Genomic DNA, 15892 nt, shown 5'->3' on the forward strand with positions numbered 1-15892 from the left:
TTTTCAGGTGTGTGTTTTTTTTTTTTTTTTTGTTTTTTTTTTAAAGGATTCTTTGGCATGATAAAGCCGTATGAGTTTCAATGCCAAAAACTACACCTTAAAGAGAAAGATATGTCCAAAAAGACAAGCAGAGGACAAAGGATTAGTCACCAGTATTGTCTGCGTTCTCCCTACTGCTTCTTGGTAGAGGCAGGGCTTTGCTTCCACATATCAGAGCCTCCAGTAGGGACTACAGTGAGCAACACGGTAGTGAGTGCACCAAATACCACTGCAAATCTGGTGCATTTAGCTGTCGGACATCAGTGCCTTACATCTCACACTGCCCTGGTACCCTCATACCGGTGCACTGCTATTTTTCAGGAGGAATTCAAGACAAAATTTTCAGGGTCCTGCTTAGTAACAATATTTCTTAAAGCGCATTTTCTACCCCCCTCTCCCCCCCATTCATTTTTCTTTTAAACCCCTGCTTACCTGGTGGTGTATTCTTCATACTTCAGACCCGATGGGTCCAGCATTGTCCAGATGAGATCCCCCTTCTCTTCTGGCAGTACTCAGTCCCAAGCCGCCATGTTTTTGTGTGACGTCATCAAGTGGCTGCTGGTTGTCTCGGTTTATCTTTATTTTTTTTTAACTCCCCAAACATGCTGCAAGCAAGATTTTTATTTTATTTTTTTCGCCGCCCCAGTGTGGAAAACATTCATTGATCTTAAAGAGAAGCATTTTTCTTGAGCCTTCTCTTTTTTTTTTTTTTTTTTTCCCCCTCTTTCGTTTATTGACGGACACGGCACCTTTAATCTTGACCTTGGGGTTATTGCGCCACCTTCAGCAGAGGGTTTAGGCAGAACACATAAAAACAGAAAAGCTGTACAGTACCACCCAGGGGGTCCTACTGGCTATAACCCCTCACTCTGCTACCAGCAGCTCAGTTTTTTTTTTCTGCCTAGTCTAGGAGAAGGACCTGGCTCCCTGTGGGGACCAATGGTCGTTGGAACTTTTTTCTTTTTCAGCTGCTACATTTTTTTTTGATTCCTGTGATCTACAATCAACAGCCAGGTTGGGTGACAGGCTGGATAATATAGATCCTGGTAGTCCCCCAGCCTGGCCATTGAGCATGTGCAGACCTTGGCTACGTGCTGGGTTGGCCACGACATGCCCCGTCTGGTCCAGGGGCGGCCGGTGAGGAATGTGCTCCAGGGAACACATATGACCGGGCTACTGCTGTCCATGTCACAATGTGCCGTGGCTGACAGCCACCCCGTACTGCTCGGGTGATTAGTCTGTCCATGGATTGCGTCCAACAGTCCCAACAGGATGGGTAAGTACGGTTCCACCCTTTTCGTCAGGATGGAGTAGCTGGGAATTCCCTGGGAGGTCGACTAGGGAGTCTCTCCCTTTCTTCTCTCCCTGTCCTTTTCCCACCTCCCCATGCTAAGGGGCCGCTGTGTGACTGGGCTTAGGGGGTGCGGAGCAAGTACCTGTCCGGCTGGTCCTCTGGGGGGGGGGGTCTCTGGGTCCTGACGGGGGGCTGCGCTGGGCAGCTGGTGATCCGCTTGCTTTCTCACTATTTTAGTGCCGTCCTTGGTGTATCTATGTACTGCATGTGGGGACTGGCTGCCACAGGAGCCGTGGTCATTTTTCAGTGGCCGCTGACCCTGCCGACAGAAGAGCTGAGGTGGTTGCCTGTTTACGGTGGTGGGGTCAGGATTACAGCCAGTGTTAGCCACGGCCCTGGTGTCACAGACGCTTACTGAATGGGCTAAGTTGCACCGCGAGTTGGAGAAGCAACAGGTTTCCCCGGTGAAACTGGCAGACCAGTTGGTGCAGGGCCTTAAGTATGTCTGTCTGTGATGCGGCCCTGGATACAAAGTGGCCCCTTTGCTTTCTAGAGCCTTGGTATCAGCAGTAGTGCTGCATCGCCTGATTTGGCTTAAATTCTGGTCTGCGGACCAGGCATCTAAGAAAGCGCTGGCAGATTTGCCTTTCCAAGGTGAGAGGCTATTTGGAGCCTCGCTGGATGACATTATTAAGAATGTTACTGAGGGAAAGAGTACTTTGCTCCCACAGTCCAGAAAGAGTAAGGAGCCACGCCGTAGGCAGGGGCCCTCCTTTTCTGCTCAGAAGGGGATTTTTCACCTGCCTGGGTCGTCGGGTAAGTGTTCCCAGTCTGACCAAGGTGCCCGCTGAGGGACTAAAGCATCCATGAATTTGCAAGCCGGCGAGCAAATCTGTTGCCGCATGAACATTTGCCCCTGCCTGACTCTTGGGTGGGGGGGGGGGCGCCTTCGGGAGTTTGCAGTACGGTGGCCCTTCCTCTGGTCAGGGAAGAGCACTACCAATTTGTAGCTCTCCCCTTTGGCCTAGCGATGGCGCCAAGGGCCTTCAGCAAGGTGCTAACCCCAATTCTGGCGTTGCTAAGACATCGAGGGATCAAAATCGTGGGTTACCTGGACGATCCTGAGAGCAGCTTCTGCCTCAGAATTAAGGGAGGATGTGGAGATCACCATACAGACTCTCCGGGAGTTTGGGTGTTGAACCTCCAGAAGTTCATGTTGGTGCGGACTCGGCGCCTGGAGTACCTGGGGTTGATTCTGGACTCCTCCAGAGGTGAGAGTTTTTCTCCCTTTGGAAAAGCTGAAGACTCTTCAATCGGCGGTGCAGTTGTTGGTGTCCCGCCAGTGGTCATCGCTGCGTTTCTGCATGCGAGTTCTGGGTCTCATGGTAGACACTTTTGAGGTGGTACCATATGCTCAATTCCACATGAGTCTTGCAGAAAGAGATCCTGTCCAAATGGGACAAATCTCTGACATCCCTAGATTGTCAAATTCGGGTGAGCCAGCTAGTCAGGGGTTCTCTTCTCTGGTGTCTGAGGTCTCCGGCCCTTCGGTCTGGGAAGTCATTCCTTCCTCTTCATTGGACGGTGATCACAGCGGACACCAGCCTGACCACTGGGGGGTAGTTTGGGGCGTACAGTCGGCCCAGGATCGCTGGATGCAGGAAGAATCCCGCCTGCTGATCGATGTGCGGGAGCTTCGGGCGATCAGGCGGTGCCTCTCCACATGGTAGCAGAGGCTACAGGGGTGTCCAGTCAGGATCCAATTGGACAATGCCATGGCGGTGGTGTTTGTCAACCATCAGGGAGGGACAAAGAGCTCAGCTGCAGCGCTGGAAGTCGCTCACATCCTAAAGTGGGCAGATCGGCTCAGCTGCAGCTCTGTCGCCCATATTCCGGGAGTAGAAAACTGGCAAGCGGACTACCTCAGTCGTCAGCTGCTGCACCAGGGGGAATGGTCGCTGCATCTGAAAGTGTTTTGGCTCATCTGCCTAAGGTGGGGCATGCCAGATGTGGATCTCTTGGCCTCTCGACTCAATCGGAAGGTACAGAGGTTTGTGGCCAGGTCAAAAGATCCCTGGGCGGACACGTCCGATGCGTTGGTTGCTCCATGGGGGCATTATCAGCTGATTTTATGCCTTTCCCCTGCTCAGACTCCTCCCTCGTCTGTTACGTAGAGTGGAGGCCGAGGGGATTCTGGCGATTCTGATTGACCCAGATTGGCCTTGATGCCCTTGGTACGCCGACATAGTACGAATGGTGGCGAATTTTCTTTGGCAGCTGCCGATGCGGAAGGACCTGTTGTCGCAAGGTCCAATACTTCATCCTGCTTTACTGTCGCTGGTTTTAACGGCATGGCTGTTGAAAGCCAGGTGCTAAGTGACCGAGGACTGTCTGCTTCGGTAATCTCCACTCTGAGGGTGCGGAAGTCCTCTTCTCAGAAGATTTATTATCATACGTGGAAGGCCTACATCTCCATGTGTGAGGAGATGGGTTGGAGTCCTCGTACATATTCAGTTTCCAGGATCCTGCTGTTTTTGCAGCAAGGTCTGGATCAGAAACTTGCATTAAGCAATATTAAGGGGCAGATATCAGCCTTGGCTGTCCTTCCTTTTTTTTTTTTTTTTTTCTTTTTTTTCCCCTTTGGCGACTAATTCATTGGTGAGTACGTTTTTGTTCAGGGGGTTCGACATGTGGCCCCTCCGATACGACCACCACTGCCCCCGTGGGATTTGAATCTGGTGCTCGCGGTGCTTCAGAAACCGCCGTTTGAAAACATTAGGGAGATTTCCTTATTGACACTTTCCCAGAGAGTAGTCTTTTTTTTTTTTTTTTTTTTTTTTTTTTTTTTTTTTGTGGCTTTTACGTCTGCAAGGCGGGTTTCTGAGTTGGCGGCCTTGTCATCCCTACTTGATCCTCCACAAGGATAAGGCGGCGCTGAGCCCGCAGACTTCGTTTCTTCCAAAGGTTGTTTCGGCCTTTCGTCTAAATGAGGACATTATGCTTCTCTCCTTTTATCTCCTCGGCCGTCTCATCCCAAAGAGGTTGCTTTGTTGGTCTGGGCTCTGTGGGTGTATCTGTCTGCTACAGCTCCTTTTCGGCGGTCGGACTCTGTATCGGTGGCTGGTCCAAAGAAGGGACTGGCGGTCTCGTCGGCCACCATTTATAGGGGAATCGGACAGATCGTGGTTCAGGCTTATGCCATAAGGGGACGGGCGCCCTCCTTTCCCGTCACGGCACATTCTTCCAGGGCAATTGTTGCCTCCTGGGCTTTCCAACATCAAGTGTCTGTTTTCCAGGTGTGTAAGGCGGCGACCTGGTCGTCCGTTCACACTTTCACTAAATTTTACAAGGTTGATGTGAGCACATCTTCGGATGGATGCTTTGGCCGCAAGGCTTTGCAGGTGACCGTTTTTAAGGTTGCAACTCTTCTGTTGAGGAGTTTTTTTGTTATGGGTGGAGCTTTTCTTTGTTCCCACCCCTCGTTTTTGACACTGCTTGGGGACGAAAGACAAAATAGGATTTTTCTACTCGCCATAAAATCCTTTTCTCTGAAGTTCATTGACTAACACAGCACCCACCCCTCCTATTTATGTTTGTACTGCTTTTTGACAAACTGAGCTGCTGATAGCCGAATGAGGGGTTATAGCCAGTAGGACCGCCCCCTGGGCGGTACTGTACAGCTTTGCTGTTTTTATGTGTTCTGCCTAGTCCTCTCCTGAAGGTGGCGATATAACCCTAAGGTCAAGATTAAAGGTGCGGTGTCCGTCAATGAACTTCAGAGAAAAGGATTTTACGGTGAGTACAAAAATCCTAATTTTTTATTTTATTTTTTTACTCAAAAATACTTTGAAAGTTTCTAAGTGTGAAAGCTCTAAATGTGTATATCCACTCTTCTCCTCCCTCCTTCCTTCTTCTTCCTTTTTTTTTTTTTTTTTTTCCTTTTAGAAAGTAAAAAGGGGATGGAACCCATGTCGGGTTTTTATTAGATTATCATTGTTTTAAAAAAAAGTTGGATGGTGTTGGTGTATAATTTTTTAATTGGCAGAAACATCTGCAAATTCTAAAAGAAGTGGGAATTAGTCATTTTGTTTATTTTAAAAAAAAAAAAAAAAAAAAAAAAAAGTGGGGCTGCAATATAACATTTTGTGCGGTCTACATTTTTGTTCTGAGTATTATCTTTTGTATATCAAACCATTTTCCAGGATTTTTAAGCTGTTTATGATGTCATACTGGATAAGCTCACTGCAACATTACCGTGAATTTATTTGGTCTTGGTGCTTTAAGACACACAAAGTAAGCCCAGTCTTGTCAAGGAAAATGCAGCAATAGAATTAGGGAGATGTCATTCACGCTGTACATTTCTAAAGGGTCCCCAGCCCATGTGGACATGCTTGTTTATTCAGTCTGCCATCTGAAAGCCACAAATGAATGGTTTGCTATGTAAACGCTGCCTTAGCAGTGGTTGAATACTAAAATGCTTATATGAGCTGTTTCTGTCTCTGGAGGGGCATCTGTTTTTCATTCCCATGGTTTATGTAAAAAAAAAAAAAAAAAAAAAAAAAAAAAACAGTAAGCCAAATCTTCACGCTGTATAATTCTTGTACACTTTGAAAAGCTGAGTATTGAGAAGTGTTGAGTAGAAGAGGCCTGAAATCAGCTGTACAAGGATGTCATGAAATGCTATGTACTCAAAAGTGAAAAGCCAGATGTCACCATGAAGGGCCTTTTTTTTATAGATGACAAAATCCCAATTTATTGTACTAAAGTATGACACATTCAGACAATTGGATCATATTCTGTGGTCTCACATTCACTGTATTAAAGCCTATTAATATATTTTTTGTCTTTTGGCAAGTATTTCTCCTTATTGATGTGTTTATAATACATCCTTGCAGTGCTGCACAAACCCCAGATGCCAGGCAACCAATATGCCTAAACATTTATCTGATGCCTAGTTCTACACCTTTATTCATGGGAAAATGTCAGGTCATAAAATTAATCATGCTGACATTACTGCCATAGTACAAACACTTTGTGGTCCTGTCAATTTTTTTTGTTAACTCTTAAATCATATTTTTTACACTTCTACAAAAGTGGTTAGTACTAACACCTGGTAGCACAAGGGTTATCCATTCAAATCTCAACCATGGCACTACCTGTCTGGAGTTTGCATGTTCTCCCTGTGCCAGTGCGGGTTTCCTCCTACACTCCAAAGACATGCTAGTAGGTTAATTGGATCCTGTCTAAATTAGCCCTAGTATGAGAGTGAATAAATGGGAGTTGGGGACCTTGGATTGTAAGGACAGAGACTGATGTGAATGTATAATATATATGTAAAGCGCTGCATCCATTGTTGGTGCTATATACAGTAAGTAACTGAAATAAATAGATAGCGTACTATAGATGGGCCAAGACTTCTTCCTGTCCCTATCCCTCTGGATAAAACTTCTCTGACATGAGAGAAGCATGGAGGCTACCTCAGATGTCTCGCCCTTCCTCCAATGAATGTAAAAAACTGCATTTGATTCTTCCAAGCCATGCTGGCTAGGGAAAGTGACACGGGGGACCCGGAAGTGACGTTTTTACATGGGTCAGCAAGAAGAAGGGGAGGAGAGCTGACGCAAGTCTGCTCGGCTCTCTCCCCTCTACCTGGCAGCGCTTGCCATGCTGACCGTAGGGGTGTCTAAAATCAATCAGGCGGCTACCCAGCTACTGGATCTCTTCCACCTGGCAGTCAGCTTCTCACACACACTTCCAGCAACTGCAGCCACTGGGAGTGTGTGTAAAATCCCCTGCTGTCAGGTCTGTATACGCCACGAGAGTAAAAGGGTTAAAAAGACACACACACACACACACACACACACGACTTTCAGTATTACAGGATCATGCAGTTGTACCTCTAGTAATGCTATGTGCATCATCCACTGCAAAAAATGCAACAACAAATCCTACATTGGCAAAACAGGACAGAAAATGCAAGCACGAATGAATTGGAACTTTATACGTAACAACTTGTTAAAAATAATTTTCTTTAGCAGGGAACATACATTCCACATTAATAATTCTGCTACAAAAATGAGTGTGTGCTGTTAATTGCCCTGTTTCTTCCTGCTGGAGGCGGCCATTTTGCTGAAGCCCAGAGCCCATGAACAGCAGTAGGATCTGCCTCTATGTGCCTAAAAATAGGGTGCAACTGAGCATGTGCAGAGCAGGGTGGCACAGTGTTTTACTGGATTTTAAACAGTATAGGCACTTATTTCCCCAGTCGTTTCAAGGACAGCCCATGAGAGAAGCCCCTTCTCAGACAGGAACAGGAAACTCATCGCCAATACATTTTAAAAAGGTAGTCCCTCTCCGGACGGAGGAAATGCATAATCTGGAACTGGAGTGAGGGAGGCCTCTGTTGCTTGGCTTTATTTTTTGTTCTAGCCACATCTTTACCTACTTTACTCCACTGGGAGCAGCTTCAAGATGACCCTCCAAGACCACACCAAAGAGGAAGGTGATGGCTTGGTTCTCTTTCTTCTTCTGTGCTTGGCGAAGGCCATGACTGGAAGTGGGTTCCCAGTCCAAGTGTTGGGGTGCGTGCACTGTAAGACATTTTTGAGCGAGAGGTTTGAGCAGTAGCTACTTTGGGTTGTGGCCTGTCTGTGTTCCTGTGTGACCAGATGATGCATGGCAGCAATCCTAGTTGGGGAAAAGTAATTTCTAGGTGCCAGAGGCTCTGATTCCAAGCCTCCTTTTCGGTGTAAGAGTAGGGGAAGGGCTAGCCAGTGCTTTTTTTTTTTTTTTTTTTTTTTTTTTTTTAAGCATAGACTGTCGGGAAGCTACATGTGGAGGAGCTAATACTGCAATTTGGGCTCAATGCAGACTACAGCTTAGGTGGATACAGGTGCCCTTGGCACCAGCAGGACACAGGTACGATGGAGGTTGCTGTACCTACCTACTTGGTTTAGTCTGGTGTTGCAGCAGATTACAATATAAGCCCTTGCCCGGTTATGTGTTGTACTCATGTACTTCTGATGTCAATCCTATTCCACAGTGTTGACCATCTAGGTAATGTTTTATACAGCTTGGTAAACAGTTCTTCAGCCAATTAGTGTTGGAACACTAGGACTGAGAGGCCAGGGTGATTCTTGTGCTCTTTTGGTGTTCCATCCTAGATCAGTTTTAGGCATCTGCATGACTTCCTTGTAGTGAATGTCTCCTCAATTTAGAACATATAGAATGTCCTTGGCTTTCTCTGCAGCACTAGTGTAATGCTAGAACCATTAATGCTACAGATTTTTACATGTGCTTTACAGGTGGTCACCGGGTTTCAAACAAGATAGTGTCTGTAGGTTTGTTCTTAAGTTGAATCTGTTTGTAAGTCGAAACGGGTACTTTTTTTTTTTTTTGGTTTGCTGTGTGTGCCCCTGTTCAGAAGATTTCACGTCGCTTTCTGTCCCAATGACAATTGGATTTTGAAAATTTTGGGTTGTTGTGAAAACAAGCCTTGGTGATAAAGCAGTAGTGGAGACACACTTCTTTTTTTTATTTTATTTTTTTCCATAATAACTCTAATAACGGATTTTGTCCGAAACTGTTGCATACACACGGTCGGACAAAGTTGTGGGAAAATCCGATCGTTCAGAACGTGATGACGTAATTTCGTTACGATGGGACTACGTTCAGGCTAGAAGCCAATAGCTTTGGTCTAAGAATTTGATCTGAGCATGCGTGGCACTTTGTCCAATCAGAATTCTCTACACACAATCGGACAAAGTCCGATCAGATAATGTTGTCGGAAAATTTTATAGCCCGGCTGGAAAACTTGGTCCGTCGGATACTCCGACAGAAACAGTCCAATGGAGCCCACACACGGTTGGATTATCCGACAACACGGTCCTATCGGACATTGTCCATCGGAATATCCAACCGTGTGTACAAGGGCTTACAGGAGTAAATTTCCCGTCCTATGGGGAAGGTTTCCTCTGACTTCCTGTTGTCTCCCTCCATTTGTAAGTTGGATGTTTGTAACTAGGGGACCGCCTGTACTTATGAGTGCTAGGGTTATCTATCTTGTACCACAGTGCTCTCTCAGTGTACTGCTTCAGCGCTCCCTTGCACATGGATAGAAACTTGGTTTCTCCAATGTTTTAAGGCATTTTTGGAATGGAATGTCTTTGCTTCACTTAGTTTTATGACATTCTCACCTCTGCGACTTTTGAGGCCCATGGCCTCTTTTCTTCTCGAACCTAAGTCTGAAGGTCATGCGTTGTGCTTATGCATTTTGGGGTGGTTATCCTGTATCAAAATGTTTTACCTCTTCCATGGCCTCGTGTGTAGAGGAGATGATAGTTTATATTGCTGTATTTATGTAGTCATGTGTCCTTGTCCCACAAGAAATCTTGGTACAGGGGTATAACCATATTTTGCATGGGAAGCGCAGTGGCTTGGTGGTTGGTGCTCACACGTGGTGGCCCTGGGTTTATCGGTTCAGAGCCAACCATGCCGTCAGCATCCTGCATGTTTTCCAAGTAGGCAAGTGGCACTACAAGCCACGGCGGGCAAAGGCAGAACAGATGTTTGTTTCAAGGCACGAGCTTTGTCACATTTCATATACAAGGATGTAGTTGGGGGAAGGTCACTAGATGTATGCCTTTTTGTAGCAAGCGGATTCTTATATTTATATTCTATATAGGATGGTGGGTTTTTTTTTTTTTTTTTATATCTACACCATAGTTGGGGCTAGTCGCTATTGAAAATTTCCAAGGGTGGTAAAGGTCTTTGGACTTTTAATGACCTCCCTAATATAGTAAGTTCTTGCTAATCCTCTCATTCTGTCCTGGAAGACAGTTCTTGTTTGAAATGGACCAGTTCAGCAGAGGGACTGCCTTTTTTTTTTTTTATTTTTTTTTTTTGTATAGCGTATTGGTATATAGCGCACCAAGTGTATTGGTGATTTGTTTCCTGTTCCTGTCAGTGGACGGGCTTCTCTCATGGGCTGTCCTGGAAGACTCATGGAAACAGAGTTACTGGTAGGTCTAACTCCAATATATATATATATTTGTTTGTTTTAAATAGCTATGCCTGCAAAAGGGGCCAGCCTGAAGTGATCTAGCAGGACTTTTCTGACTAAAGTGCCACTTTAAAGGGCATAACACAGAGGATTTCTTCACACTTGTGGGACATCGTTTTTCACAACCCGACCACACTATGGGAAGGCAACTTCAAAATTACTCAAGGAAGTAAGCTTTTGAATTGAGAATAACTGTATGTGACACAAAGGATTATTGACAAAATTTTTAAAGCTCAGTTCTCTAAATCCATATCCAACAGTTTTATGACACTCTCACCTCCGACTTTTGAGGCCCATGGCCCCTTTTCTTCTCAAGATGGTGTCTTCATTTCACCTTTACCAAGACATTGTTCTACCATTACTCTGTCCTGTTCCTAAACATCCTAAAGAGATTTTCCTCCATTGTCTGGATGAGGAGCATGCTGTTCGAGTATCTTTTGGCTACAGCTCCCTTTCATCAGTTGTTCTCTCGTTCCTGAAAGACAGCCTGCTTCCCATTCTGTTATTCCTAGCTGGATATGTCAGCTCATCATTTAAACAAGGTATCCCCTTTTCCATTCAAACAGCACTCCACTTGATCAGTTGGTGCTTCATGGGGCTGTCAGCATCAGGCATCGGTTGCTTAGATTTGCAAGGATGCCACTGCATCTTATGCTCAAATGATGACGGATTCAATCATTAAGGTTTTGTTTTGTTTTTTTGTTTTTTTTCAGGCAGCCCTGTAGGATCACTTGAGTCACCTTTTTTATTTATTTTTTTTAATTTTTATTTTTTATTTTTTTTTCCCCTTGTGCAGCTTTTTGTGTATACCACATTTACCACTGACTAATGCAGAGTTGCAATGCAAGGCGATCAGCTAAAAGTAGTTGGATCTGTATGTGCGTTATAATTAATTAAAATTAGTTGATTAATCGAACACGAAAATTTTAAATTAGTAACCGCCCTAATATTAAATAAAAATAAATATATAGAGAGAGAGAGAGAACCAGATCTCTCCATAACATGACATGTCGTCATCCTTGTTTCAATTACAAGGGATGTTTACATTCCTTGTAATAGAAATAAGTGTTTAAAAAAAAAAAATGTAAAGCACCCCCTTCCCTCCATTCTCACACACAGATGTGCATGATCTGCATTAAGATAAAAAAACAAAAAAACTTTCCATTGTCCGCTCTTCCCCAGCCCCCACTAAATTTTTACCTTTTTTTTAGCCTGTTCTTGATCCAGCACTGTGCCCTAAAGCAGCAGCGCTGTCCTCCCTCTCTTCACAGAACATGGAGGCAGCAGGAACCATCGGCTCCTTCTGTCAATCAAATCTTGTGAGAGATTTTGCGGGGGCAAGCTGTGCTTAGTGTGTGTGTGTGTGTGTGTGTCACAGCTCGGCCCAACATTGAGCCCGTACGAGTGCTCCCATAGCAAGCAGCTTGATATGAGCGCCATCGGAGGGAAGGAGGAGCCGACAGAAGACCTCAGAAGTGAGGTTCGGGGCTGCTCTGTGCAAAACCATCACCACACAGCATAGGTACTTTTTTTTATTTTTATTTATTTATTTTTTTTTGGGGGGGGGGGAGTTTGAATCACTTAGTTATTAAGAAATGATTTGTTTTCCATGTAATTTCATGTATATGATTTTTAATTTAAAACAAATGTAATTGCTGATCTTGCTTTTCCTTGTAGTGACTTGGAGCCAGAGTGGTTGGAAAGTGTACAAAGAAATGGAGAGCTCTTCTATCTTGAGCTGAGTGAAGGAGAGGAAGACGCACTCTTGAATTCACAAGGTGTAAACCATGTGCGGTTTTGTGAAAATGAGGCAGAAGTAATATCAGAAGATGTCAAGAAAGATAAAAAGACTGAGCCACGGTTTAAGAGACTTGCTAAAATATTGAAAAATAAACACATTGGCAAGAAAAGATCTGCAAGATTAAATAGCCAAGCAGGGCCAACATCCATCCTCAAACACCAGCCCAGCCATAAACCTGGAATGAGCATACATCAGCAGTACAAAGATGTTTGCCTGTATGTAAATCCAAACCGTTTGCTTGAAAATGGACCATATGAGAAGCTTAACCTACTGCAGGCCCTAATTGGGATTGTACATCAGTCCTCTAGGACCAGTAAGCTTATGGAAAGACAGGGCAAGTATGATGCAGTGCATAAATGGACAAGCCATGAGAAACTTGTTATACATGGTTTTATTCCAGAAAGTCCAGCTATCAGAAGTCGCCAAATCTTTATTGGTAAGTGGAATTCATTCTTTTTTATTAATTTGAAGTAGTATGAAAAAGCATAATACACTGCAGATAAAAACTACCACTCTGGGGAAATCGGAGTTAGAAGGTTGTTTTGTGATCAGGAGAGGTGTATAAAACTGTAGTAGTTCCTTCCTTCCTTCCTTCCTTCCTTCCTTCCTTCCTTCCTTCCTTCCTTCCTTCCTTCCTTCCTTCCCTATTTTTTTTTCCCCTTTGGGGAGGATTTCTCTTAAGGTGCTAGGTATCTATTTACTTGGCGTAACATCTTTAATTTTTTATTTTATTTTTTTACCAACAAATTGGGTATTACATAGTTTGTGTCACAATAAAATGTGTATGTTTTCCCCCAAAAATTGCAGATGAAAAAGCTCTGTGCAAATACCATGTAAAAACACTTAACCACTTCAGCCCTGGAAGGATTTACCCCCTTCCTGACCAGAAATTTTTTTGCGATTCGTCACTGTGTTGATTTCGCTGACAATTGCGCGGTCGTGGGACATTATAACCAAACAAAATTGATGTCCTTTTTTCCCCCACAAATAGAGCTTTCTTTTGGTGGTATTTGATCACTGTGCAATAAGTGCATTGGTTTGCACAAAAGGTATAGCGTCTACAAAATAGGGGATAGACATTTTTTTTATAGGGACTGCGACATTATGGCGGACAGATTAGAAACTTTTGGGACTAGTGACATTGATACAGCGATCAGAGCTACAAATAGCCAATGATTACTGTATAAATGACACTGCCAGGGAAGGGGTTAAACGGGGGGGGGGGGGTTTATCAGGGGGTTAGATGTGTTCTAACTGTAGAGGGATGGGCTCACTACAGCATGACAGAGATCACAGCTCCCCATGACAGGAAGCAGTAGATCACTGTCATGTTGCTAGGCAGAGCAGGGAAATCTCCCCGTTCTGCCTCTCCTCGCCACAATTGCGGGCTGCCAGTAAACATCGAGTTTACGGGGCAGGCGCATGCTGCCGATAGGGCGTACCCCTTTGAATTTTCCGCCTTTCGCCTGCCCATGCCATTCTGCTGACGTAAATTGGCGTGCAGCGGACGGCAAGTGGTTAAAGCTGAACTTTGGGAATGTGGCAGGAACAACTCTCTTGCACTGCAAGGATTAAAGTAAAAACCTAACTAATCTTAAAAATGTACCCTCCTACTGTGTATGCAAACTATCATGTGTGAAAATGATGTACAGTGATACCTCGGGTTCTCAAACTTAATTCGTGAAATGACTGGTTGCGAACCATAGGGTTTTCCCATAGGGTTCATCAGAATAATCCGTTCTGAACTTTTTTTTTTTTGGTGTAAAGGAAGGTGGGTGGGAGGGGGATTATCGTTCGCAGGGAGAGTCCCCCTCCTTAAGCACATTCAGACGATCTCCTTCAAGAGATCTTCTTTGTCTCTTAGCTGCAGTTTTGGTGAAAAATCTGTCCAAGAATTTGCTGCATAGCCCTCTGGAAATGAGACCACATTATCGTTCATCAGATTTAGCACTTTGTTCATTACAGTTATGTTGGGGTGGCGTTTCAAAAAAAAAAAAAAAAAAAAAATCATGGCACTCGTTCCATTTTTCAATAATGGATTTTATGGCATCTCTGCTAACCTCCTCCCTGTCTTCCTCTTCCTCAGTGGAATTCTCCTCCAATAAGCGCCTTCTGCTGCTCACTGTGGAGTTCAGAAAGTTCTTCCGTCCTCCTCATGTACCTCAACAAGCGCCTCATGTCTGCACCATCGACATCCAGACCCATACTGTTTGCGGTCTTCTAGAAGCACCAACTTGAATGTAAACGCAATTTTAGGATGTGCCCCCCAAGTCTGTTTGTATATTGAAAGGGTCCTGACCAGATCCCTTGGGTTTGAGAACCCCTCCCCCCCCTTTCATTACCTTTTTATTAGTGTCCACCTGTGTTATAGGAGGAGGAGGAGGAGTCCTTATAGATCTCCCATAAAGAGGAGTTTGTCTCCCATAGTTGAGATGCAGGACCTTTTATTCTATGAATAGTGTAGGACCCAATGATAATGGGGTAGTTTGACGCAGTAGTGGGCTTAGCACTATATGGTCATATGGCAGGGCTTGACAAATTTTGCTTTGAATCTAGGAGCCAGTTAAAAAAGTTAGGGACCAGTTTTTTTTGTGTGGTAAGGATTATCAGCTCCTGGGGTAAGGCAAGTTATTTTTGCCCCCTAACCCTACCTCACAATGGAGCACCCAGTCAATAACTCCAATGTAACGCTGTTACATCAGGGTTATGGGCTGGCCAGAAAGAGTAAGGCTGGCAACAGATGGCACTGGTTGGCTTAGGCAGTTGGCACTGGCAGGTGAGACTGTTTTGGAACTGACAGATGGCACTAGCAGCTAGCACTGGTTGGCAAGTAGCACTGGTTGGTGGCACAGGTTGTCACTGGCAGATGGCATTGGGTGTCACTGGCAGGTTTCACACTGAGCTGTGTGTGAAACTGACAAGTAACAGAGAGGAGAGATGAGCTGTCAGAATTTAGCTTAATGTCGGGGGTGGCGGGACCCAGCAGCTATCAAACACCAGCCAATGATCGGGCAGCATAAGAAAAGGGGCAGGGCCACATACACCTAGCGGCCCACCCAAATCCCATCCCATTGACTGGTGTTTGATAGCTGCTGGGTCCGCCCACCCCCCGACATCAAGCTCAATTCTGACCTCTCCTCTCTCCTCTCTGTTACATGTCAGTTTCACACACTCAGCGACTCTGGCAAGCATCAAGCGCTGTGCGGAGTGTGGAGAAGGGAGGAGGAACGGCGGTCAGTGTTAAATATCATAGCACTGCATGTCTGGGGCATTGGGAGTTGCAGTGAGTGGGCTGGTGGCAGCCTAGGCACCAGGGTGTGGTTTCTGGTTACCATGGCGACCTGCCGCCGGGGTTTTGTCGAGCCCTGTCATATGGTGTAACCAAATCCCAATATTTTTGAATATGTTCAGGTGTTTTAAATAGCCTTGCAGGATTTAAATGTAATTTTTGTATGTGTGCACTGTAATTTATTTTGTTCTGTCTGCAGTCTTTTATAGCAGCACCATCTTGAATGTAAACGCATTTTTAGGGTGTACCCCCCCCCCCCCAAGTCTGTTGTAAGTATTTTTCTTTATTGCTCATCCCCAAATTAATCAAGTATTTAATGCTTGCAGTGGGGAGTGTAATGGAGAGCCCATTGCAATCTTTGTTTTTGCCAAATTCCTGTAGTTCAGCATTAAGGTTCATAAAATCAGC

General features: G+C 44.9%; 1 protein-coding gene across 2 annotated transcripts in view; it reads left to right on the forward strand.

Moving 5' to 3' along the window:
• Positions 1-15892, forward strand: part of INTU (inturned planar cell polarity protein) — a 158954-nt gene that overhangs the window by 41834 nt on the left and 101228 nt on the right. For both annotated transcript variants that reach the window (XM_077476882.1, XM_077476881.1), the window contains exon 2: positions 12072-12631. In XM_077476882.1, the coding sequence (XP_077333008.1) occupies positions 12072-12631 (560 nt within the window). The remainder of the gene's footprint in view (positions 1-12071; positions 12632-15892) is intronic.

This window comes from Lithobates pipiens, unplaced genomic scaffold, assembly GCF_037356315.1.
Source record: "Lithobates pipiens isolate NorthernLeopardFrog02 unplaced genomic scaffold, aLitPip1_a1.2 Scaffold_13, whole genome shotgun sequence".
In the NCBI taxonomy this organism is placed as follows: Eukaryota; Metazoa; Chordata; class Amphibia; order Anura; family Ranidae; genus Lithobates; species Lithobates pipiens.